The 24,416-nt window shown below is 45.7% G+C and overlaps 1 protein-coding gene across 3 annotated transcripts in view; it reads right to left on the bottom strand.

Moving 5' to 3' along the window:
* PARVB (parvin beta) overlaps nt 1-24,416 on the bottom strand; it is a 533,348-nt gene that overhangs the window by 205,999 nt on the left and 302,933 nt on the right. For all 3 annotated transcript variants that reach the window (XM_069628141.1, XM_069628143.1, XM_069628144.1), the window contains exon 6: nt 8,918-9,033. In XM_069628141.1, coding sequence (XP_069484242.1) covers nt 8,918-9,033 — 116 coding nt within the window. The remainder of the gene's footprint in view (nt 1-8,917; nt 9,034-24,416) is intronic.

Raw genomic sequence — 24,416 nt, 5'->3', positions numbered from 1 at the left:
CCCCCGCTGATGCCTGTTCGGGACGAGGCAGCAGGCTGGGGGGCACAAACACAGTGAACATGTCTGGTGAGGATCTCAGAACCCAAGATCGCACAGTGAGCAGCAGGTGTCACGTGGGTACACCGAGCCGCTGTCCTCCTTAACTAGGTCCATCCAACAACACAGTGGTGAGGAAAGACATCCTCCTCCTTGCGGTCGCACCCAGACCTCCCAGGTCCTGCCATACGAGGTGGGCCCTTGGGTGCTAGTAAATAGGGGCAACCAACACAAATTGCCCAGAACATCCGGGAGTAGATACCACGGGAAGCTACCCCTAACCCACAAGGGATACTCTCCCGAGAAGAAGACTCATCTCAGCCTCAGGCCCCTCTGGCTGCAGGTGTGCAGAAAGATCGGGGGCAGAGGCGAACCCTCCGGGGCAGATAGCAGCCAATGCCAGGAACGAAAGGCAGAAAAACAGCACATTAACCTCGTCAACATTCCGCGCCCAAGGTCAACCTCATGCAAGTTTGCTGGTCACGATCCGAGGGAGCTCACACAAGCTCGGACAGTACACAAGACTCAGTCAGCGACAAGTCTTGTATTCCAGACCACATCAAGGCTGCTTTCATAGGAAGAAATGGAACAATGTTTTCGGGAGTTCAAGGGTAGGCTCACCACCTCCCTGCAGGTACAATTCAATACCTTCACTAGCAAATTTAAACTTGCTAGTGAACTTGCGGTAATGAAGGAGGACATCTCACCTCTAGAGGAAAGGGTCAACAGTAATTGTATTGTATTGTATATTTATATAGTGCCTATACACAGGCAAGTGTTTCAAGGCGCTCAAGGAGGGTGCGAGCACAGGGAAAAACAACAGTTGCTCAGAGCCCTTGAAACTCAGACGATAACAGTCTGCACAGGCAGAGTAAGTGCATAAAATACATTTAACAGTGTGCGATATAGCAAATGGGCCTGACTGCGATTCTGCAATTTTTAACAGTACAATTGGGGTGAAGACAGGGGAGAAACAGACAAGACGATCTTCAGGCGTGGTGAGTACGGATCGAGAAGTACACAGAGGGTCACAGGGAGGCGAGGGTCAAGTGCACCGGGTCAGTTGGGACTGGAGTAAGTACAGAGGGAGCCACTCCCTTGGGTACATTTCTCAGCGCGTTGAGTGAGGGTGGGGTGTAGGGCCCCGAGGCAAGTGCGAGAGGACTGGCGGGGGTGCCGGGGACCAGTGAGACTCTGGAGGCGCCAGTCAGCATGTTGTAAGGAATAGGGGTGAGAGAGGGAAAGGAGAGCGCTAGGTTAGCAGGGTAGAGGGAGAGAGAAGAAAGTCTTCAGTTTACAGAATTTCAGGAGATCTGGCTCAAGACGTAGGGTGGCAGGGAGGCTATTCCAGAGGGAGGCACTTGCTGAGGATAAGGATCTCCCACCAAATCTCTGCTTGGAGAACCGGCTCACACGCAGAAGGCTGGAGTTAAATGAGCGGAGGGCTCGTGAGGGACAGTATTTAGGTAGGTCCCAGAAAGCCTTGTGGACAATGCAAAGGTCTTGAATTTTATCCTTGCAGCCACAGGGAGCCAGTGTAGGGATTTCAGCGCCAGAGAGATGCAGTCTCTGGACTCAAGACCAAAAATCTTGCGGTCCGTTCTGGATGAGTTGCAGAGGGCGCAGGGCAGAAGGGAGGTTGAGGAAGAGGCTAGTGCAATAGTCGAGCCTGGAGAGAACCAGGGCTCTGGAGACAGTGAGCCTCTGGGGGAAAGTGAGAAAGGGTAGAATACCTCTGAGGGGTGTAGTTGATAGATTTATTTTTTGTTGAGATGTCTGAAATGTGAGAAGGGAAGGAGAGAGTGGAATCAAAGATGAACCCAAGGTTTCTTGCTTCGCAGTTGAGTGCAGGGAAAATGGAGGTCGGAAAGAGTGAAGGGGGGAAAACAGGAGCAGGGGTCCTAGTGCGCACAGTCTCAGTCTCAGTGTCAGTGGCGTCGAGGCAGAGGTCGTTTGCAGCACACCATGACTGAATAGCGGACAATCAGATTTGAGCGAGGAGGCGGCCGAGGGTAGCCTGAAAGATAGTTGCGTGCCATCATCATAGCACTGGAAGTTAGAGGTGAATGTGGCAATAATCCGTGCCAGGGCAGTCAAATAGACATTGAAGAACCCAGGGGATATGTTAGATCCCTGGGGAACGCCACAAGTTGAGAAAGTGATAGCAGAGTGAAAAGCTAAGAGTTCCCCACTGGGATGGGCGGTCGGAGAGGAAGGAGGTTAACCACGCCAGAGCCTGTCCTGTGATTCCCAGGGTGTCACAGAGACGTGCAATCATGATGTTGTTCTTAACCGTGCAAAGGCAGAGGAGGGGGTAAGGAGAATGAGGATAGCTGGGGTGTTAGTGTCAAGGTTAGAGAGCAGGTCTTCACAGTTGTTCAGAAGAGCAGTTTCCATGCCTCTGGATGCTCTAAAGCTAGATTGATGATCATGGAAGCAACCAATAGATTCAGTGTGTAGGGTCAGCTGAGAGATAGCCAGTTTCTCCAGGTGTTTGCCCAGGAAGGGAGTGATGAAGATGGGGCAGTAGTTTTCTGGAATGGAGGGGTCAGAGGGTTTTTTGAGCAGAGGGTGCACTTGGGAGTGCTTCAGTGCAGTTGGGAAAACTCCAGTGGAGAAGTAGAGATTACAGAGATCAGCCAAGGCTGAGGTGAGGGAGTCAATATTGTCTTTAAAGGTTTTTGTGGGGCAGGGTCCCACCTATTTGGATGGAGCAGTCTGGTAACCTCAACCGGTGTGACAGGTGAGAGAGATGAGGGGGTTCAGTGGAGGGGGGGGGCCAAGGGAGGCTACGGTGTTGGTGTATGCTGTGGTGTGGAAGAGATAGTGGAAAGGATGTCTAGGGTTTTTGTAGTGAAGCGTGCAGCCAGGGCCGAGCAAAGGTCCTGGGTGTGTGTGTGATAGACGAAGATGCTGCTGCAGGATATGCCAGCTCCTTGCAGACTTTGAAGAGTTTGGCCGTGTTTGATGCCGTTGAGATGCAGGCTTGAATAAAAGACTCTTGTCTTGGTGCGGCTGCAGAGTCGATAATGCCTTTGAAGGAGGCAGCTGGCCAGTTTGTCAGATGGTTCGCCCGGTGCATTCCATTTCCGCTCAGCTGTTGACATTTGCGTATAATGAAAAATAACTCCAAGACCTGGCCCTCGATTGAACAAAATCAGACGAACTACTCGAACACTTGGCCAGGACAACACAAAATATTGAGTTGCAGTGTGAAGACCTGCAGAACAGGTCATGGCCGTCCAAAATGTGCATTAGAAATTTCACAGAATTAGTGCACGGCGCATACTTAATTCTTGACGATCTTCAAGTACCTCCTGAATGCAGAAGGGGTGGTGGACTTCCCAAATGATAGGATCCACAGAATGGGCCCAACGTGCAAAGATGCAGGTGCCCACCCCAGAGACATCCTTGCCGCACTAGCTTGCTACCCACAAAAAGAACAGATCCTGTCGGCAGCAAGAAGAGAAGCTCCAATCACTTTCAATGGCAACGAAATTCAACAGTTTCATGATTTATCGCAACTCACACTGCAGAAAAGGAGGGAGATGCATAGCCTGTTGGAGCATCTGCACGCTTAAGAGGTACCATACAGATGGACCTTCCATTTTGGCCTCCTCTTCAACTGGGAAGGGGGCCTGGATCATGCGAATTGAACGAACAACCTCGTCCAGCGGCCACCCACAACTACACCCCCAGGGGACTTAGGCTATGGGAATGGACAGCTAAGGAACGCACCCGCAGGAAAACCATGACTCCTTGGATCACACAGCCTAGAACACTGACCATTACAGACATTACCGAAAAAAAGAATCGGCTGAAGAAGGTAACTTCCGCCAAGCCAGATTTACTTTACATAATGAAGCCGAGGTACAGTTAGAGCTCGTCTTGGAAACCTCGAAAAAGTAAGGGAAGGGCTTTTTGTATACCCTGCATGTTTTTCCTGGTTTAAATCAAATAGGTTGCCTCCGAGGACTGTGTCCAAGGAAGATTTAGCAGGGTGGCCTACACCAGGGTGGGGGGGTTCTTTGTTCTAGGGTGGGGTGGGAGTGAGTGCAGTGGGTAGGGGTTGGGCAAATGGTGAGGGCAGTTGGGCGGTACACAGGGGCCACTCGCAGGGAGCCATTACTTGAATGGTGCTAAGCGCATTACCATCCCATCCACCACTAATATACTTCTCCATTAACACCAGTGCGGAAACAGGTAAAGGTGTGCTCTGGGATGCATTGAAAGCAGCACTAAGGGGGGAGATCATAGCAGCTGAAGCATATAGGGGGAAACTCAAGCGAAGAACAGAATTTCATCTCGAAACCGAAGTTAGAAATACTATGAAACATATGGAGATGGACTCAAGCCACGACTCCAGAGGTTAAATAGGAATGGAAAGGGCAAATTAGATCTTTTGCATACGAAACAAGCTGAGAGGATTCTAATTTATTTAAAGCAAAAATATGATATCAAGGCTAACAAAGCGGATACATTTCTGGATAGACAATTAAAACAGAGATACGCGGCCCAAACAATCCTGGGGGTAGAGGACTCAGCAGGTACAAGGGTGACGACAACAGAACACAACACTGCACAGTTTCAGGCCTTTTACTCAGCCCTGTATGAGTCAGACCACCCTGACCAACTACTCCAGCACAAATACAACCAATTTAACTAAATAGTACATCCACCCCAGATAGTGAAATACTAGAAGCAGATATCACTCGAGAGGAGGTACTATATGTAATAGTGAACCTGTCGACCAACAAATCACCGGGTCCAGATGGATACACCGCCTCCTTTTATAAAAGTTTCCGTACAACTCTAGCCCCTAAAATTATAACATTTTTAATTCATTCGCCACCTGTGGCAAAATTGCGGCCACTATGGAAGAAGCTAAAATGATTCTCTTTCCCAAACCAGGGAAATATCCAGGCAAATGTGGATCATATCGCCAGTTAGCGCTCATAAACTTAGATGCTAAAATCTACACTAAAATTCTGGCCAACCGTTTGGAACATATAATGCTGCGCTAATCCATCCAGACCAAACCGGGTTTATAAAAAAAAATACAAAAATTGCCAGACACATGATAATCTTAGGAAGTTGTGTTATCTGATGGAAAAAGTAGCCAAAAAAAGGGAAGCTGCGCGCTTGTCTCACTGGATGCAGAGAAGGCATTAGACCGGGTCGAATGGTCCTTCATTTTTTAGAGCAACAGGATTCGGCACTAAATTTATTGCATTGATAAACTGCCAACTATCCCGCCTGGTACCACTATGAAGGGGTACGGAACAGGGCTGCACCCTTTGCCCCCTCCTATACGCATTACACTTAGAGCCACTTTTGTCACAAATGTGCCAAACGAGGGTGATCAAAGGTATACCATATGAGGAAGATGCGCATAAACTGATGGCATATGCGGATGACATGCTCCTCATGGGTACGGTTCCGGTTAACTCACTCCCCAAGGCTCTCCACGAATTGGAAAGGTTTGTCCTGGTTGCTGGACTAAAGATTAATATTGCATTGGTCAAACAACACGACGCAAAAAGAGCTAAAGAAGTGACACAGCTACGATGGGTTCCCAAAAGCATTTGAATCTTGGGGGCGACTATTACACGTACATTGGTGAAACTATACCCAGCGAACGTTCAGCACCAATTAGCACATATCCAAAAACAACTGCAGACGTGGACCCCACTTTTCGGTATCGTGGCTGGGGAGGATCAACACTATTAAAATGGTCATTTTGCCCTGGGTTCTCTATTTATTCCAAACCCTCCCGATTTTGATAGCACCCGCTCTTTCTTTCGCACCTTACACAAGATGGTGTCTAATTTTAAATGGAAAGGCAAACTCTGTAGATCTCGCTGAAAATAATAATGCTCCCTCCAAACAGAGGGGGAGCAGGTCTTCCCAATTTCCGAGAATATTATTAAGCTGCGCAACTATGCATTCTAATTAACTGATTTAGGGGGGACACAGACAAGAGATGGGGGCAAAGAGAAAAAGAGCTAGTAGGTCCGAGAAAGGGAGAAAAGCTACGACTAGCTAGAGCAGACAGACCTTGAAATATAAATTGTAGTTCGATCACGAGTCGTGAAAGACACTTGGGATCAGGAAGTCCGACAACATCACAACATTTCCCTCCCCCTTTACTCCAATTTTTCGCGAGCCCACAGTTCACCCCAAGCCTACAGAACAATGCCTTCCCACACTGGAAAGCCGCTGGCTTCATGAAATTCCGCAATATGTTCCCAGGGGACGATATCAAACCCTTTAACCGATGCAAAGAATTAAGCTTACAAGAGACCCAGCGCTTCCAATATTTCTAGGTACTACATTGGCTGATGGCCCCACCGAACAGAGTAGCAGCACTGAGAACCCTTGCACCATTTGAAGAATTCCTGACCTCAAACCCCGGGGACAAACACCTGATCTCCAGAATCTACAAATTCCTAACAGATGAACCCCCGAAAACGAAATTACTCTACCAAATTAGATGGGGAAAAAAACATTGAAGCCTACACCAACAGAGGAGATGTGGACCAACCTTTGGGGCGATATCCTCCACCTGACAAGATCCCTTCAGATAAGGGAATTTTGGCTAAAATATTCCAGTGGCTCTACACTCCTACACGTTTGCATAAGATGACCCCGACCATTCCTGATACGTGCTGGAGAAACTGTGGGGGAACCGGGGATTGGCAACATGTTTGATGGTCCTGCCCTAAACTTCAGCCGTTCTGGGAGGAAGTAACATGTAATATATGCGCAATGTTTGATTTTAAAATTTTAAAAATGAGAGACCTTTAGGCAAAGTCCTCCTAGGTACCGCCAAGCCTGATAACAAGCAGTGGCCGAAACATCAAAGGAAGGCATTCAATATTATTCAACTAGCGGCCCTCTGAAATGGAAATCTACGGACCACCCGCATATCAGACTGGTATCATAAACTTTGGAACTTTGTGTCCCTAGAATGGGTCATGTATGCGATTCAGGGAGAGCAGACTAAATTAGACCGATTGGGCGTTGATACTGGTCTTTCTTCACAGAAAATTTGTTGAACAATATTGCCCAAAATGACTGAATTCTAGGAATATCCTGATTACTATTTGATCACGTTTGCATAACTCCACTACCCATGTCCTGGTGGGGGGTGGAGAGGAATGGGCGGGGGATGAGTGGGGAGTTTAGCGTTATGTTATGCTGCATCAGAAAAAACAGTAACAATTTTTTTTAAAGCTGTACTCATCTCCATTAAGCCCGAGTACAGTAAACATTTCTGGGCAGACCTATTAAATAAGCATTAGTGAGAGGTTCAGAATCTGGTCTTCGCAACCCATTCTTCTATGAAATCCCAAAATTGGACATCTGGCCAAATATATTCCCCATCCAATTAAATAAAGTACCATAGATGGCTCTTCCAAAGATTTTAACTACTCCATCCAGAAGGGCTTTAGGGTAAGACATGTTTTTTTTTTGTTGGTGGACATTGTTAAACATTGGGGCAAGTGTGGGCAGTTTCCATTCGGAGGAAATTTGTTTGGTTGAAATAATAGTGGTTACAGAGTTCTATGATATTGGGCTCCAGTTCAGTATCTCGAGCATAAAAATGTCTATAGAATGGAAGGCTGGACCTGGTGCTTTGCGGCTAGAGAAGGCCAGGATGGAATCAGTGACTTCATCCAAGCTAAGAGGATCAAAGTCTAGCTAGTCCTGTCGTAATATTCTAAAAAGAAAAGCCTGATCCATGCTATGACTTCAAATGACAGTATTAATTTATTTGAAATGAAATATTTGCTGTGAGACATGTAGGATTCCATTTAGGGCAAAGACCATCAGCAATGGTATTCCAAAAATACATCAGATGTCTTCCTAGGACAGCTTGAATTAACTCTTAATTCTTGCTTGCTACCAAAATAGGTGTTGAATTCGAAGGATTCACTGGATGCAAATGCGCAAACCTTCCCTTGTTTTCCATCTACCTGACGAGAACACTCCAGCAAACCATTTAGCTGATTGAGGAATTTTAACTTCTTCTGATGAAGTGTGAATGGAAAGGAATTTCCAATTTAGTTTGCTAAAGGCTTTTGTTCCATCTGCTGAGGACTTCATAGTTAACATGCACTGTGTCTCTCTGATAGCACTCATAATCGGGGAATATCAATTACCATTTTGGTCCAGGGATGACCATCTGCTCGTTCTCCTGCTTGAGGTGATTTCACGAGGAATAGGTGTTTTTCGATGTGGATTAGTGAGCTTCATCCTCTGGTGATCCCTCACCTCAAGCAGTGTGGGTTGGCTTTCTAAACGCTCAACCACTTCAAGCTTCCCTTTCTGATGGAGTTTGTAATGCAACCAGTTTCAGGAAAGTTACAAAAGGGAAATGGATGAAGGAATTACAGAGTTATCTAGACCTCAGGATGCATACAACAGGAACACCAGACCCCCACGCTCTCCCAACTGACAATTGCCAGGAAGGAAACAAAAAAAAAACAATATCCAGTTGTGCCATGTAAGTGGCATGAAGGAATGCTGCTTTCAGATCCGAAGACAACAGATTCCTTGATTTCCGCAACCTGCTATACATTGTGCTCCGACGTGGTAATGGGTCCAGCACATCACAGCTTTCGGAAGCCCTTTAGAATTCATATCTTTGTTGTTACAACATGCGCATTCCAAGTGAGATGCCTCTGGGAGCCATGCCTGGCCTTTGTTGTCTTTGAAATAGGGAAGGTGGGGATTTAGCTTCATTTGTAACAATGGGCCTATTGTTCTCAGTGTTCCAGTGCTTTTAACACCATTACCAAATGCTTTCATCAAGGGCCAATTCAAGGCAGTTGGACAAAGATTTGCAAACTATAACAAACCCAAAAATCAGACTTACTCTTACAACCACCACCTGCACTGTAGCATGTTCAGGTAGTCGAATGGGTGCCCGGAAGTGCATCGCCAAGGCTACAAGTAGGTGGAGGATGGCCACTAAGTTCTTCCCATGGATAGCTTAAACAGAACAAAAACATAGGTGTTAAATACTTTTTTGAGGAAAGGAAAGTTAGATGTTTGCAATCAGCACTGAAGCTAGTTCTCCCCACACCCAATAAAACGGTTCCATTTGTTTTCGTAGCCTTCTTTTGTTAAAGTATGACTTTGTTTGTGCAGTTTTCTTCTTCATGAATGTGAAGTTTTAAACATTTTTAATTATTCCCCCACGGCGCTGCTATACCACACCCCCAACCAACACCCTGCACGCGCCCTACTCCGCCTACCGTGAAACACACATACACATGTATTTCCAAGTGGTCAAATTCAATCAAATGCACAAATAAAAACATGCAAACTCCAGTTCATGAGCTTAGTGTAGTACCCCTGACATTCATTATAAGTGTTCAAATAGCACTTCATATTGTATACATCCTCTTTCTATATGGGTATTAATAACAATTTAATGGTACTCAGTTTATCGACCTAGGTAGGATGAAATACTGACTTTGTCTTATCCAGTATTTGAACATGCAAAGTGCAGTCTTGCCTCGGAAGGCCAGCGCTTAACTTTTGAGCTAGTCACTTGGACAATTTCCTACTGACAGCAATTCACGGGACATTAGAGCCCGGGGGGGTGAGGGCTCTAACTGGTGTTATCGTTCCACACCCAGCTCGTGGACCCGAGGCGAAGCAGACGGCACAAAAGAAAAGTGATAACAGCTGATTCAGCCCACCCCACCCCTTTCCAGGAATGTTGTGTCATTAGAATATAAAAAACTAAAAGTTGGAGAAGGTGCTTGGAATCGAAGAGTGAGCATTGCCAAGGTGGTGTATCGGCTAATGGAAATATTGAGCATTGATGTGGAATGTTGGGATCGAAACATCAGGTAAAATTGATTAAGGCCCTCTGCTGACCCATTGTTTACAGTAATGCATCAACATTCAATGTTATAATTAAGCATTACAGGCTGAGAGAGGGGTCTTCTGACTAGCCCCAAAGTTTCTGCAGGCAATTCAAGAGGATATAAGTAGGGGGAAAGGCAATTATCCCCAGCAATGTACATGCTGCATTGTACATGTACACATCGGAAGACCAATATTTCCATGCTGCTCAATTTTGAACGCTTGAATAAGGTGTATAACAAAGATTATGGACAGCATTGCAACCATTCTCGCTGGTTGAGGTCAATAATGTACTCCATGTGCTAATGATGATTGCACATGGATTCTGTTGGAGAACTCCTCCCAGCCAATCACAATGTACGCTAGAATCTCTGCTATAGACCACATTGAACAAATTGGGACTTGAGCAGCAGCCTTAAATTATTCACTTTCCTTTATAGTTGCAAATATCTATGTGCTAATAGCCTTATAGACCTGGGGCGGGGTCATGGTCCCTTGAGGGAATGACCTTTCTCGATTGTTTGGCCATCGGCTTGGCCTCAGGCATAAATTTGGGGCCATGTCAATATTCCAGAACCATGACCCCCACCCTTGGTCTGTAAGGCTTAATTAAGTATTCGTTTTGACCTCTGTTTTGCGGCATCATACACACAGACCAACACAATCTTGCGACCAGGGTACATCACTCACACCGTCGTTGGGATGATTTTTTAATAAGATCCTAAACTTTGCCAAGATTAGTGGACAACCTTTACTTGAAGTAATTTAGAGCGCTGAACAGAATGCTATTTGTACATGGGTCATCATCCAAAATGTCCATGTCTCGGAGCTCCATTGCAGGGCTAACAATTCTCCGAAGACAACCGGCTTTGTTGCACTCCTTACAGACACCTTTCCCGTTTCTTGGGCCTATGATGTGCCGCAGGTGGATGTTGCCATTTAGAACAGAGACATTTCAGAAGACAAATCAGTGTGTAGTGCCTCTGAGGCTCGGCTGCCATTTCTGACTGGCTGGAGATCTCCAGGCATGGTGCAGGCGGCAGCCCTGTTAATTGTCCACTCCTGTGGCAGAGAACGATTCTGTCCCCGTCTGAGGACAGACATCAGAGTGCAGGAGATTTGTTTTCACAGCCTAGCAGACTGACTGACTCAGCAGTCTCGTTCTAATGGGAGATCCCTGCGTATAGCATTGCAGAGAGGACAGTGAGCTTGTGTGGGTGGGCAGGAATTGTGCTGGCTAAACTCTACTGGTGCTGCTATCCATGTCAAGGTGGGTGAGAAACCAGAGGGTATTCTCACTCCTACTCCCCCTGGATACTCTTCCCAGGTGGCCAGGGAAGGGCCGTTGCTTTTGGATCCTGACCCTGGGGTTGGAGAAGTGAGGGAGGATCACCTGGGAGACATGGAATCTACTTTCCCTATTGATGGCCAACCTAAGCCTCTGCCGGTCTTTATAGGCTACTGTAACACCTCTCTCCTCATTTGACATCTGACAGTACTGAGACAAGGAAGAGGCGACTAAGAGTAATGAACACTGGAACTTCATTTCACCACTCTAGTACTGGGACGAAGGAGATGCCTGCAGAGTGCTTTGAAATTCAGGCATGTCCCTTTAACTATGGTTAGGCAAGCCCAATTGGGAATCCACGCCTGCAACCTGTTAAGTGGTTGCAGGTGTATAAAGGGAGACCAGTGGGACAGCAGAGAGCAACAGGGAGGCATGTCTGGGGGAGACCAGCAGGGGACCCGTATAGTGAGGATGCAGCCGTTGTGGGACCTGAGAGGAAGACAAGACGCCGGCAGAGGTCCCAGACAACCAGTGGAGCCCAAGGCAAGTCGAGCCATTAGGCTGCCGCAGGTGTGGTAGCCTCTATTAGCCAGAGAAAGCAGTTGGGAGCTGTGAACAAGGAAGGAGAGAGAGAGAGGAAGCTGCCCGCGCCCATGGATGAGAGCAGAGCTGCCGGCGTGTATGTTGAAGCACCCAGAATATGAGACCAGCCCACTCGCCTGTGAAGCAGTACAGAAGCCGTGTAGCCGCCGGATGAGTGGAAAGAGATGTCGCTCAAAGCCGAGGGCTCTCCTAGGGGCTACACTTTAATATCAAACCGCTGTATGACCTCTATTGACTTTCACATTGAATGAAAAACTAAAATACAATTAAGGTATGCATATTGACTCACAAACTGGACGAAAACTTGACGAGTTAAACCATGCATATCGAACTGACTGAAACCTTACAACAAAGCAAAGCAGCACACGTTGAATAATGAATTAATGAAACTTAAAGGCATACTCTAGTAAAAAAATGTATTTCAAAAATAGATAGCCCACATTAAAAAAAAAATACTAGCATCCTCCGTTTTAAAACTTCCTATGTAAAATTTTGAGATATTTAAGCTCAAAAGCAAGCACAAGGGCGCCGCCATTTTGTGAAATGGAGGCCCTCCTGTGCTGGCTTTTGCGGCACTAATGAAGGAAAAGCCAGCCAGCTGTAGTAAACAAAGTCTACCGCTGGGTGGCTTTCCCTTCATTAGTGCCGGGACTCGGAGGACGCGGACCAGAGACCAGAGCAGGAAAGCTGCAGCTGAATCTCGGTGAGTGCTATGTATTTGTTTTTACAAAAAATAAGCACTAGCTGCGGTTTTTTTTCTAAGTTTTCCGGGCTGGAGGAGCCCGGAAAACTTAGAAATAAAACCGCAGCTTTAAAAACGTTGTATTTATGTTTGCGGTCGCTTTTGAAGTGAAACATAAATACAACGTTATTGTGTTGGAAAACGCTGCGGTTTTAAAACCGCAGCGTTTTCCAACACAACCGTGTTGTGTCTGCCTGAATCTGCTTTTCCATTTGGGGCTCTCGGGCTCCCCGCGGGGAGCCCGAGAGCCCCAAATGGGAAATCAGCTGCAGGTAGAAACACTACACGGCATGTAAACACAAACACGTGTGTTTCTGCCTGCTGTGGCTTTCACTTTGGGTCTCCGGTGCTCCCCTGGGAGCACCCGAGACCCAAAGTGATAACCGCGTGTGTTTCTGCCTGCTGTGGCTGTGTTGGAAAACGCTGCGGTTTTTCTTTCCAAGTTTCTCAGGCTCCTCCGAGCCGGAGGAGCCTGAGAAACTTGGAACGAAAAACCGCAGCGTTTTCCAACACAATAACGTTGTATTTATGTTTCACTTCAAAAGCGACCGCAAACATAAATACAACGTTTTTAAAGCTGTGGTTTTATTTCTAAATTTTCCGGGCTCCTCCAGCCCGGAAAACTTAGAAAAAAAAACACAGCTAGTGCTTATTTTTTGTAAAAAAAAAAAAATAGCACTTACCGAGATTCAGCTGCAGCTTTCCTGCTCTGGTCTCCGGTCTGCGTCCTCCGAGTCCCGGCACACAAAATGGCGGCGCCCCTGTGCTTGCTTTTTCGAATTTTGAGCTTGAATAGCTCAAAATTTTACATAGGAAGTTTTAAAACGGAGGATGCTAGTATTTTTTTTTTAATGTGGCCTATCTATTTTTGAAATAAAATTTTTTACTAGAGTATCCCTTTAATGCAACAAAGCTAATAGTTGATGAAGCTAAAAGGGAAAGTGCCCTTTTTAAAATAACCTATGGAAAAGAATGCAAGTGTGAGAGAGTACGACAGAAAGGCAGGGAATACATAAGACCACCTTGAAGGGAACTCGTATGAATGGATACAGTGCTGCAAGGCCAAAGACTGGCAAGCAGTGTATGACACAAAGGCTAAGCCAAGAGGCTAACTAGGAGAAGCAAGGAGAGTGTGGACCTGTATTATAAAGCCAAGAGGCCGACAAAGGCAAGGAAAGTGAAGGTGAATTCGGATACAGGGGCAAATACAGAAGAACTTGTGTGGGCTTTAAGAGCCTAATGTTCCTGGTTACGCGACCTGTGATGGGTGGACCTTGTGGTCTGACAACTGCACCTGGACCAGAGATCCCTGAATTGTGAAAGCCAAAGACATTGTGAAATATACCAAGAAGGAGAAAGCAAAACAAAAATCAATTGCTGCTTTGAAGTTTTGGGAAAGGGAACCTGGAGACCAGAGGAACTACAAATGCGGTCTTGAGGACGGAGCCCGAAGACCCTTTTCTTTTGAACTGTGTTGTGGAACACCAGGGACTGTGCGTAACTGTATTTACTTGGACCTGAGAAAGGTAATCTTGAGACTTTTGTGGAACTTTCTTAAACTTGGGTAAGGGGAGCCGAAGAGGAACCTAAGAGCTGGAAAAAGCTCAGACTTTGTGTTGAGCACACTTTCTTTGATTATTGACATCCCTACACATTGTTCAGCTTTAGTTGTGAGGGAAAGCATAGGTTTTGGACACAGACAGACTTTTAAGTTTAACTCTTTGGCTCAGACTTTCCTTAGTTCGCTCAGGTAGGGAAATCCCACCTTAGCATAGGGCAAGTTAGGCCTTCCACCATCCTGATGTTTTCTATAATAAACCATTTTGTTTTGTACTTTTTATCTTTTGTCTTGCTTCATGATGCCTTCACAGAGGCTGCCTCTCGGTAGTGTGCCAGCAGAGGTGTTCCTCCAACCAACTTTGTTTTCTCACTGTGATCCCATTGGGCGCTACAAGTTATACTACCACTCTTACAGTGTAAGTAAGCACTACATTTACATCTGTTCAATCAACTGTAGCAGATCTTCAGATTTAAGAAACAGTTTCGACTGGTGAACTCTTCTGGTTGCAACACCCATTCCTTTTTACATTACCTTTTTAAATACCTGCTGTGCAATTACTTTAAGAGTCACCCTTCTGGCTGCCACCTCCTAAATCATACCTCAAGAGTGGATTTTACATGTAATCGCAATGTGACTTGCTTTACTATATGGCCACATAGTCTCGAACACTTTCAAGTAATATATTTGTGACTGCCCGCATTGTTTTGGGATCCCTTTCAAGGCTAAGGGTAATAAGCGGCAGTCCTGCCTTGATTTTTCTAAAAGGGGCAAATGTCGACCCTTTTGCAAAACTCCAGCCCGGATTTAATAAATTTCATATTGCTTAAATTAATCACTACTGGCTTAGTTATCTCTACTTGTTGATTCTACTTTTGTTCTCGCCTCATGTAACAATTCCACTTGCACTGTCCGAGTCTCTTAGCTCTGTTGTTTTACCTCCTGTTCCCTCGGTTTCTGTGAATTCTTGCATTTCCACCAGATTGCCTCTGAAAGTTAATTGTTTGTTATTTCTTTGCTTGTTGCCTTTCTTATAGTAGCGTTTGATTTGTTCTAAAAAGCGAGACTTATTTTGATCTTCTCCTTGAATATAACTGGGATCTGTGATGTTTTTATTATCACTGCTTCTTGAATCTGCCTCCGAGCTTAATGCTGATAAATCAGAGGCACGCCCTTATACTGATCTATATGTTTTAGCATATTCATTTTTACTTTAAAAGATATATATGTCCTTCCCTCGTGATAGTCTTGTTTTTTTTTTTTTACTTTGATCACATCTTGATATTCTTTCATTCTGAAATTAAAAATTGCATCATTTAATGTTGTGGCATCTGGTAGGTTCATATCCTCTAGCCACTAATATCTGACATAAGACATATATGTAAACTTCTGGAGATTCTTTCATTTTCCAAATATTGATTTAAAGCTGTGAATTCCAAAAATGTATTAAATTGGAAAGAATCTCTATGAAATAAATTAACACATTTTTGACTTGCTTGGAACCAAGTGCTTAACCGGATATGGCTAAATAACTATGAACTTCACCTGTTTTTATTGTTTAATGTAGCCATTCACTCGCCTGGTTTACTCTCACCAAGGCAAGGGAATATTTTAGTTAATGATTTCACTCATTAATACTACATTTCATAATATTAGTATAATGAATATTTAAAAAAAAAAACGAATATTTATGTTTTATCATTCTGATAGCCTTGAAGATCTTAAAGATTGAAACATGCATCGGCAAAGGCAAACTACAGTCACAAACATTGTTTTTTTTTGGGGCAGCCAAACTGTTGGTTTAGAATATAATTTGATTTAATGTATGAAGCACTCATAATAATTGATTTTCCATCAAGTGTATATATTTGCAATCATTTGAGATGCATCTAAAGGCAGTAATTACACTATATTGTGAAGTAAGAAATAAATATGGTTATTCGTGTATCTAATGACATTTTTCAAAATTAATTGATATCATAAGTGAGGGATTTATAAAACGAACATGATTCTAAGACTAGCCGGGGAGAAATGAGAGCTGTGGTTTCAGAGAGCCAACATTTCAGCTTATCCTGACTGCATGTTCAGTCAGCAAGTAAAACATTTTTGTGACTAAAACGTGGCAGACACTGGAATATGCTATGCAACACTGTTTCCAGAAAAACTGCCAATTATCCATCAAAATAAAACCCTTTACTAGCCCTGAAGATAAGCATTTACACCATGATTGAGATCCTCCACCTGGAACATTAGGAGGATGCAGACACTTTGAAGACATGGTTCATGAGTTTGAATTAAAATAAAAGTACAAGAGCTTGCTTTCCCTATTGCTATGGGTGGCCTATTGCTATGTGTGGCCACTGCCTATCATTCTAGTCAGTCAGTTGTGAACGTCCAAAGAAGTAAGTCTGCTGTCCAAAACTACCCTAACTAATAACTGACCCTACCACTATGAAAACTGGCTTATATCCTGAGAATGAGTCCCTTCTCCTGAGGGTACTTCTAGTACCAGTTTCTAGATTATCCATCAATATGTAATCCTCAAATAATCTCTAGTGATTTCTTGGATCGGTCTCTAACTCTGCAAATGGGCTCTTGAATTCGCCCTTCTCCATGGAAGTCCATTATAGGAATCTTTTACAATCTATAGATTCCTGGTTACCGTTTCCAGCTTATCTTTGAATGACCCTATTGTTCGGAAGGCAGATGCTTCCTGATCTCAATCCTGGGGGTTGGTGTATTGTGCGAGGATCACATGGGGGGCATGGGGCGGGGGAGGACAGACCAGAAAAACTGCGATAACCCCCTTTTTAACTTTCCCCTTAATCAAACCCTTTTGATGACTCTTTGCCAAACTGTAGAAGTTGAAAGACCCAACTTCGGTGGAAGAAACTAAATGTCCCAGAATCCTAGAGGTACTGAGATGAAAAAGAGGGCCGAAGAGGCATGTACAGTAGTAGTAGTCAGGCAATTGAGACTAGAAGTAATTGCAGTGGTCAGGCAGTAGTCAGGCAGTTAAGGCTAATGGGCCACTCCTGATGACAATTATTTAGCCTGTTCTCCTTTGTTGCTAAATTTTATGGAATCTCTAAAGCGTTTTATACACCGCTCATCCACTTTCTCCCAGACTTTCAATACCTGTGGCGGGGCTCGGGGTGGTTCACCGGGTTGGTAGGATTTCAGATGATGCCGCCAGCCATCTCTGTTGTGGGGTGACAATTCTTGGGGCCTCGTGCTGTTGATTGCTCTGATAGCAACAGAGGCTTCATGTTTTAATTATTTCAGAACCAGAAGTGGTGGTGGACAGACCTTAAAAGGTTTAATGAACAACACAGGCACGAGGCTAGAGTGAAAGCTTCATGAACATTGATGCGAGGCCATCGTGATACTGATAGCTTCTGAGAAGCCCAAAGTGGACAAGCCTGGCAAGATTCCGAATAAAGAAAAATCTATATTCAATTGTTGACGTAGATCTAGAACTGAGATTTGTAAATAGGAAGTTAAAGTCTGCATGTTATTGATGACAAAAGTCTGTGGTTCTAAAAGTACTGCCATCTGTCCAGCCTACCAATTGAATTAAGCCAGAAAACACAAGGTCATCTAAAGGAAGCATACTATTTCACAACTGAACACTGGCTCACTCTTCAAAAGTCCCAGACCCACTAGTCACTTGCAGTACACTAGGTGAAGGCTGTAGTTGGAATTGACCTGGATTAGACTAGCACCAGCAAAATGTCCATCTACACGCCTGCAATCTTTTGTGGCCACCAAGATATTGATGCAGTGTTTTGTAAGGAATCTATAGAATTCGTCCTTTCTCCCCAAAGGGGAGTCGCACCCTTTGGCACTAGGAGGATGAGCCTGCGACACTTAACACCCCCTATGGGACAAGGCAAGAGGATCTCACTGGGTGTGACCCCTGCCCTTTAGGGGAAAGGAATCCTTAGGTAAAGATTTCACTACACATCCCTTGCAAGCAGAATCCAAGTGTTTGTTAGTTACATGGAAATTTAACAGTATAATGAGCAGGGCTCTTTAAAAGTGACTGGCTTGGTTTCTGACACCACTCTATTGACCTCCATAGCGGAAGTGCAAATCCAATGGGGTCTCCCATCTCATTCCAGAGAGGAACATTAACCAGCCGAGGCACATATTGAGAAGGAGAGAGCTAGCCTGAGGGCGCAAACCGGAAACGTACACCAGACAACAGGCACCAAACTGCAATGACTACAAGGAGCCCCGACTTAAAACCTCCACTCCCCAAGCACCTAAGGACATCATTGGGCACCAAGCGATCTCTCTTCGCTCCAAACCCCAACCTAATTAAGGACTTACACCAACCAGCCTTGATAAACACCTTTACGGCCGAAAAACGTGTCAGCACCACATGTAAAACAGTGTTAACACACCTTGACACTTAACTGTACAGAGGACAGTTGAGCAACTTATCAAGAAAAAGATAAAAGCCAATGAAAATGAATGAAAAACAATGAATTTTGTGGATTCTACCTAATTACTCAGCTGAGTGGGGAAGAGCTTTTATATTCACGACACCAGCGCCAATTGAGTAGAAAGTAACACCAAGCTACCAGGACACACACATTGGGCACCACGAGCACGGGCCCTCTAGTTTCTACCTACAGGCTGCTGGTGAAATTATGATTACTAATAGCGATTAGGCGCAGCAACCCACAGTTCCTAGTGCTCACGAATTTCCCCCATTGATACAAGTACATGAGTGCTTCAATGAGATCGCTTTTCCAGAGTGAGGGTGCGTAATGGTATTTCCTGTAATAATGTTCCCACAGTGCTGACAGTTGTGGCACGGTTGTGTCCCTTTGTGTTTATTATTACTTGCTCTGGTTGATTGCATATCTGCCTTAACAAGACTGTTTCGTACGGCTTTACTATTGCAGTAAGAAAAAGTCGGTGGTTGCCTACAAAGGTGAGGTGCTACAGACATAGAAAACCAGCATTAAGCAGTTCCAGCGCCGAAAGTCCCGTCAGTCGCAGACACAAGGAACTGAAGATTAAGATCCAAGCAGGAAGACATTGTCTCTGTGGTTCCACAGCAGACTGAGAAGCGGTCTTCCCCGATGAGCACTGTCTCAGAGAACTAGGTATGCATCTGAGAGAGGATCTTGAGGATCCGTACAGAGAGCAATCACCTGGCTTTCCGGAAACTCTTGAAGACAGAACTTTTCATCTAACCTACATCTTTGGTTGTCCTCACTGACCTCTCTGCTTGTGATGGAGGGCTTGGATGCCTCAGGGCTTGTAGCGCTATAGAAATTTAATAACATAACAACATAACATAACATGGCGGTGAGGCATCGAGATACCCTGGAGGGGGATGAGGGGCACAGAGTCCTGATGCCTGAGGGGCCGGAAAGCCCAAGTCGGGCTAAACCATAAGCAACCCCATGAGGGAGTGAGAGTGATAAAAGTTGGAAATCCTATGCAGGGCAGAGCCACAAGAGACCCCACGAGGGAGTTGAAAGCAACAAAAAACAGGCTGTCAGAGAGGCCAGAGTTCTCAGAGGGCTGAGAATATAGTGCCAAGCTGAGGCAGGATGAAGAGCCAGAAGGCCCACTCCAGGCTAAGTGATACAGTAACCCAGGAGAGAAACACCCTGGAAGATTAAACAAGAGACACTAAACCCAAGTTCAGAATCTGTTGTACTAAGCAAGTAACCAGTTTACAGTACCAGTTACACCAATTGAGGAAGAAACTCTTTCAACTGACAAAGACGTGTGTGGAGGTCGAGAGTCATCTCGTCTAGGAAAAGAGGAGAAAGGACTCATTTTATCTGTACCAGTAGTTTGAGGCCTGACAGAACAAAACAGAAGACACAACTAGGTGGGGACAGGAACTAGCCACCACAAGCCATAAAAGGAGGGGAGGTCATCTTTTCTTAAGCTAAATGTAGGTTTCCTTTGCTATTAGTAGTAGGTAAGATTACGTTCGGACAGAGAGCCAAGGTTTTTTGTAAGACATCCCGACGAGCACTCGTTCGATATTTTCTTTTAAGTTGGAGAACACCATCACCAGAGTTGTAGGGACAGGTGAGGTCTTATTTCCTTTAATGAAACTTGAACCACGTCTTCTTGTCTGCCTCCTATGTCTGAGTTGCAACAGTTCACAGTTACCACAGAATTTTGTCTTCCAACGTTTAAAGGTAGGCTTGGTACAATAAGGCTCCAGTGCTCTCTTACTTCATCATTAGTAGGCTTTTAGAGGTTTACTAAATAATCTTTAAGAGTATGTTGTCACTAAGGTTTTGTTGCCACTCAGAGGGTCTCAAGGCAATATGGAATTTCTGGGCACACTCAGGAGTGCCACAAAGTAGTGTGGGAAACCTGAGGGTGTTCTCACAGGGATCCATTGCTTAGGTTTCCCAGCAAAGGCCATCACTCTTGGATCCCAACCCTGGGGGTGGACCAGTGAGGGAGGATCACAAAGGCAGGGGGTCTTCAGCGACAGCGATGAGAGCGCCTGAAGGCGAGGCATGGTATCCCCCCTGTTGCCTGCCCCAATCCATCCTACCCACCCTCGTTGTTAATGGGATATTGTCACCCGAGTCCCATCCTATCCCTCAACCTTCCCTCATGAAAAGGGAAGATAAAATATCCTCGACGGCTAGAGAGAACAAACCCTTTTATAACTCTTGACCCTAACCGTGTCTTTCCTTCTTCAAGACCCATTGTTCATGGTCTACGTAAGAGGAGGAAAAGAGTTATATATTAGCCATCTAGACCACAGGGAATACTATCAAGACCCATACCTGTATAATAAAACCGAGAGATGGAATACTCTGCCAAAAGGGGACGGTATCTCATTAAATAAAAACAAGGCTAGAAGATGTTCCTATCTCCGTGAACGATCTAATAGTATTCTAGTAAATAGACTTAACCATCAATTTAATTTCCAATCCCATTTCCCCTTACAGCCCTCTCTCTCAGCTTCCATGGGGTATTTCCAAACTTATTTCATCTCCCCCTCCCCATTTCCAACAAGTAATGGGACGAGGAAGAGGCAGCCGAGAGTAGTGAGGATTACCTATGAGAAACATCTTGAGAAAAAAAGGAAAGACTGTCACCAACTGCCATCGGGTTGTCCCATAAATAGTGTCAGGCAGGATCAGGCATTTAACACTGACCACTCACAGCTGACATGAGGTTGCATGAAGTGTAGCGCGAGTACAGGTGTATTGAAGCAGATATGTATCAGATAAAGCTCATATAAACATCTATGCACCTTCTACTCCCAGGTTAGAAAGGGTGGGCACATGTGAATCTAAGCAGATACAAGCATTAGAAATAGGATTACGGTGAGTAATGTATCCCTCCTGAGGCTTGTGGAATCTGCTTACATCACATGCTATGCATAGATTAGCGAGCAGCGTTAGGAGAAGGTGGTGGGTTGTGAGAAGGTCCAGTGGCGAATTGATGTTTTAGAACCGCTTGTCCCACCCGAGTATCTGCTTTAAAGGGTGTGTCAATGCAGTAGTGTTGAGTGAAGGTGTGTACTGAGCTCCATGTAGCTGCTATGCAAATTGCATCCAGCGGGACGTTTGCTATAAAGGCCAGAGTAGCTCCTGTACCCCTTGTGGAGTGAGTTCTTGGTGCAAAAGGCAGTGTTTTGCTTGATAAACAGTAGCAGAGCTGTATGCCTCTGACAATCCATCTGGAGATGGCATTCTTTGAAATGCGGTCTCCTTCTCCGTCTGGTTCTAAGGGGACAAATTGTTGGTCTGTTTTCCTGGGCGGTCTGGTCAGGTTTACATAGTTAAGGACCGCCCTTCTAGTGTATAGAGTTTTTTTCTCAGCTGAGCTTGTTGGGTTCTGAAAGAAGGCCGGTAGCTCTATGGATTGGTTTACGTGGAATTTTGAAATGAACTTCAGTGAAAACCTAGGGTGTGTTCTTAAAACCAATTTGTCTTTGTGGATAGCAAAGAAAGGGTCTTCCACTGATAATGCTTGAAGTTCACTGACTCTCCTTATGGAGGTGATTGCCACCAAGGAAGCCGTTTTATACGTGAGATGTTTAAGGCTTGACTTGCGCATAGGCTCCCATGAGTTTTCCAAGTACTACATTGAGGTCCCAGCCTGGCGGTGGGGTTGATACAGGAGGGTGGAGTCTCTTTATTCCCTCCATGAATGCCTTAATGATAGGTACCTTCCACCATGATACTTTACTCTGAAAGGTGGTGTATGCTGATAGCGCCACCAGGTGATCTTTGACTTATCCCGAGTCTAACAGTTGTAGCATGTAGTGAAGAATGCGAGTTGAGTACATTCTAAAGGGTTTATTTGTTTTGACTGGCACCAAATTACACATCTTCTCCACTTGTCAAAATAACAGTGTCTGGTGTTTGGTTTACGTGCCTCCTTGAGGATATCCATACGCCTTTAGGGTAAATTAAGATGTCCAAACTCTATGACCTCAGGAGCCATGCTACCAAGTTCAGTGAGTGAGGTTGAGGGTATAATGGTGTTCCCCCCACGTGCTGGGAAAGCAGGTTGGGCTGGCACGGGAGCTTTATTGGATCGCACATCGCCAGTTTGCGCAGATGTGGATACCATGATTGTCTCGTCAAATGGCAGCAACTAGGATAAGCGGCACTTGCTCCCTGTGAATCTTGTTCACCACCCTGTTCATTAGAGGAATTGGGGGGGAAATTAACAGTTACTCACCATAGTGACTAACGTACTCTTAGTCCATAGTCCCCTTTCCTCCATACTGTATGGGCATCCCTCGCGAGGGACGGGAGATGGTACCTTTTTCACCAGAAAAAATAATCTTCCCCTTTAAATTTAGAGGCACGGCCCTGGGAGCATGCACTCGCCTGACTCCGCCGACCGGCGCCACTCCTCAGTCCCCATTGACGCGTCGACAATGATAGGCTTTGCCTAATGACACCAGTATTATAAGGGGGGATGGTGGGACGTATGGAGGAAAGGGGACTATGGACTAAGAGTACTTTAGTCACTACAGTGAGTAACTGTTACTTATTCTAACATCCCGTCCCCTTTCCTCCATACTGCATGGGCAATTACAACTGAATGTAGCCCCAGGGTGGAGAGGAGCCCCTACTTAAGAACACAGGCTTCTTAGAACCGCCTGCCTGAATGCCGCGTCTGACAGTGTTTACAGAAAGCCGATGGTGGCCCAGGAAGCCGCCCTGCTGATGACCTGCCACAGCACATGCCATTGGAACGCGATGCCCATAGCCTTGGCTCTGACCGCATGGGCATGTGAGTGAGCTGGCACTGGTTTGTGCTGGCCCTCATAGGCCTCCTTGATGGCCGCAATCATCCCCTTGCTATGAAGGTCTTGGATAACCGGGCCTTGACCCACCAAAAGTGACAAACAAGGCCTCTGCTATTTCCTCATTAAGATGGAAGGAGGTGGTCACTTTGGGTAGGAAAGCAGGGTGCATCCTCAGGACGACCTTGTCGCTGTGATAAATGGTGTAGGGTTCTGATGCCACCAGAGCCTGGATCTCGCTGACTCTGCGAGCTGAGGTAAGGCCCACGAGCAGAGCTGTCTTTATGGCGACCAGGCTGATGTCCACGGACGCCATAGGCTCAAAAGGTTTGTGCGCTGAGGGGACCAATACAACATTACACTGGGTGAGGCTTCTTCAAAAGCGTGTAAAGCCTGTGGAGGCCCGCCAGATGTTGCTTGACCATTTACTCTCATATTGGCTCCTAGTAGCCTTGCTTCTAGCGCCCTGGATGATCTCTAGTTTAGCCTGAGATAGAAGTGTTTCGGCGTGACCTGCTTAGGAGCCACGCTGTGAGGTCTAACTTGTGAGCAGCAGGGTGGAATACCCTGCACCCCTTTCTGGGCCAGGAGAGGAGCTGGGCCCAGCAGTAGGTGAATGGGTGGTCTGTCCGAAGGGCTGAGGAGCCCATAGAACCACTGTCTGGCCGGCCACCAGGGAGCTATCAAAAAGATGCTGAGGTGCCGGGATTCCTTTATCTTGCAGATCACCCTGTGGAATAGGGGTGTGGGCGGGAAGGCAAATGCAGTCATGTCGTTCAATTGGACCTGGAATGCGTCGCCCAGGGAGCCGGAGCTCTGCCCCTGCCAGGAGGCGAACTGTTGTCATTTCCTGTTGTCCGGGGAGGCAAAAATATCCACCCGGGGAGGCCCCCACCTGAGGAAGATCTCCTTTAGTACCAGTTCGTTCAATTACCACTCTTAATTGGCCGTCCCCAGTCTGCTGAGCCTGTCCCCTTCCAGGTTGGATTCTCCCAGGAGAGAAAAGCCATGAGGTAAAGGTTCTCCAGAGCCCATT

Source organism: Ambystoma mexicanum, chromosome 12 (assembly GCF_040938575.1).
Source record: "Ambystoma mexicanum isolate Mex_15411 chromosome 12, UKY_AmexF1_1, whole genome shotgun sequence".
Classification (NCBI taxonomy): Eukaryota; Metazoa; Chordata; class Amphibia; order Caudata; family Ambystomatidae; genus Ambystoma; species Ambystoma mexicanum.
Note: the sequence above shows the minus strand (reverse complement) of the source record. Positions and strands in the feature narration are given on the sequence as shown.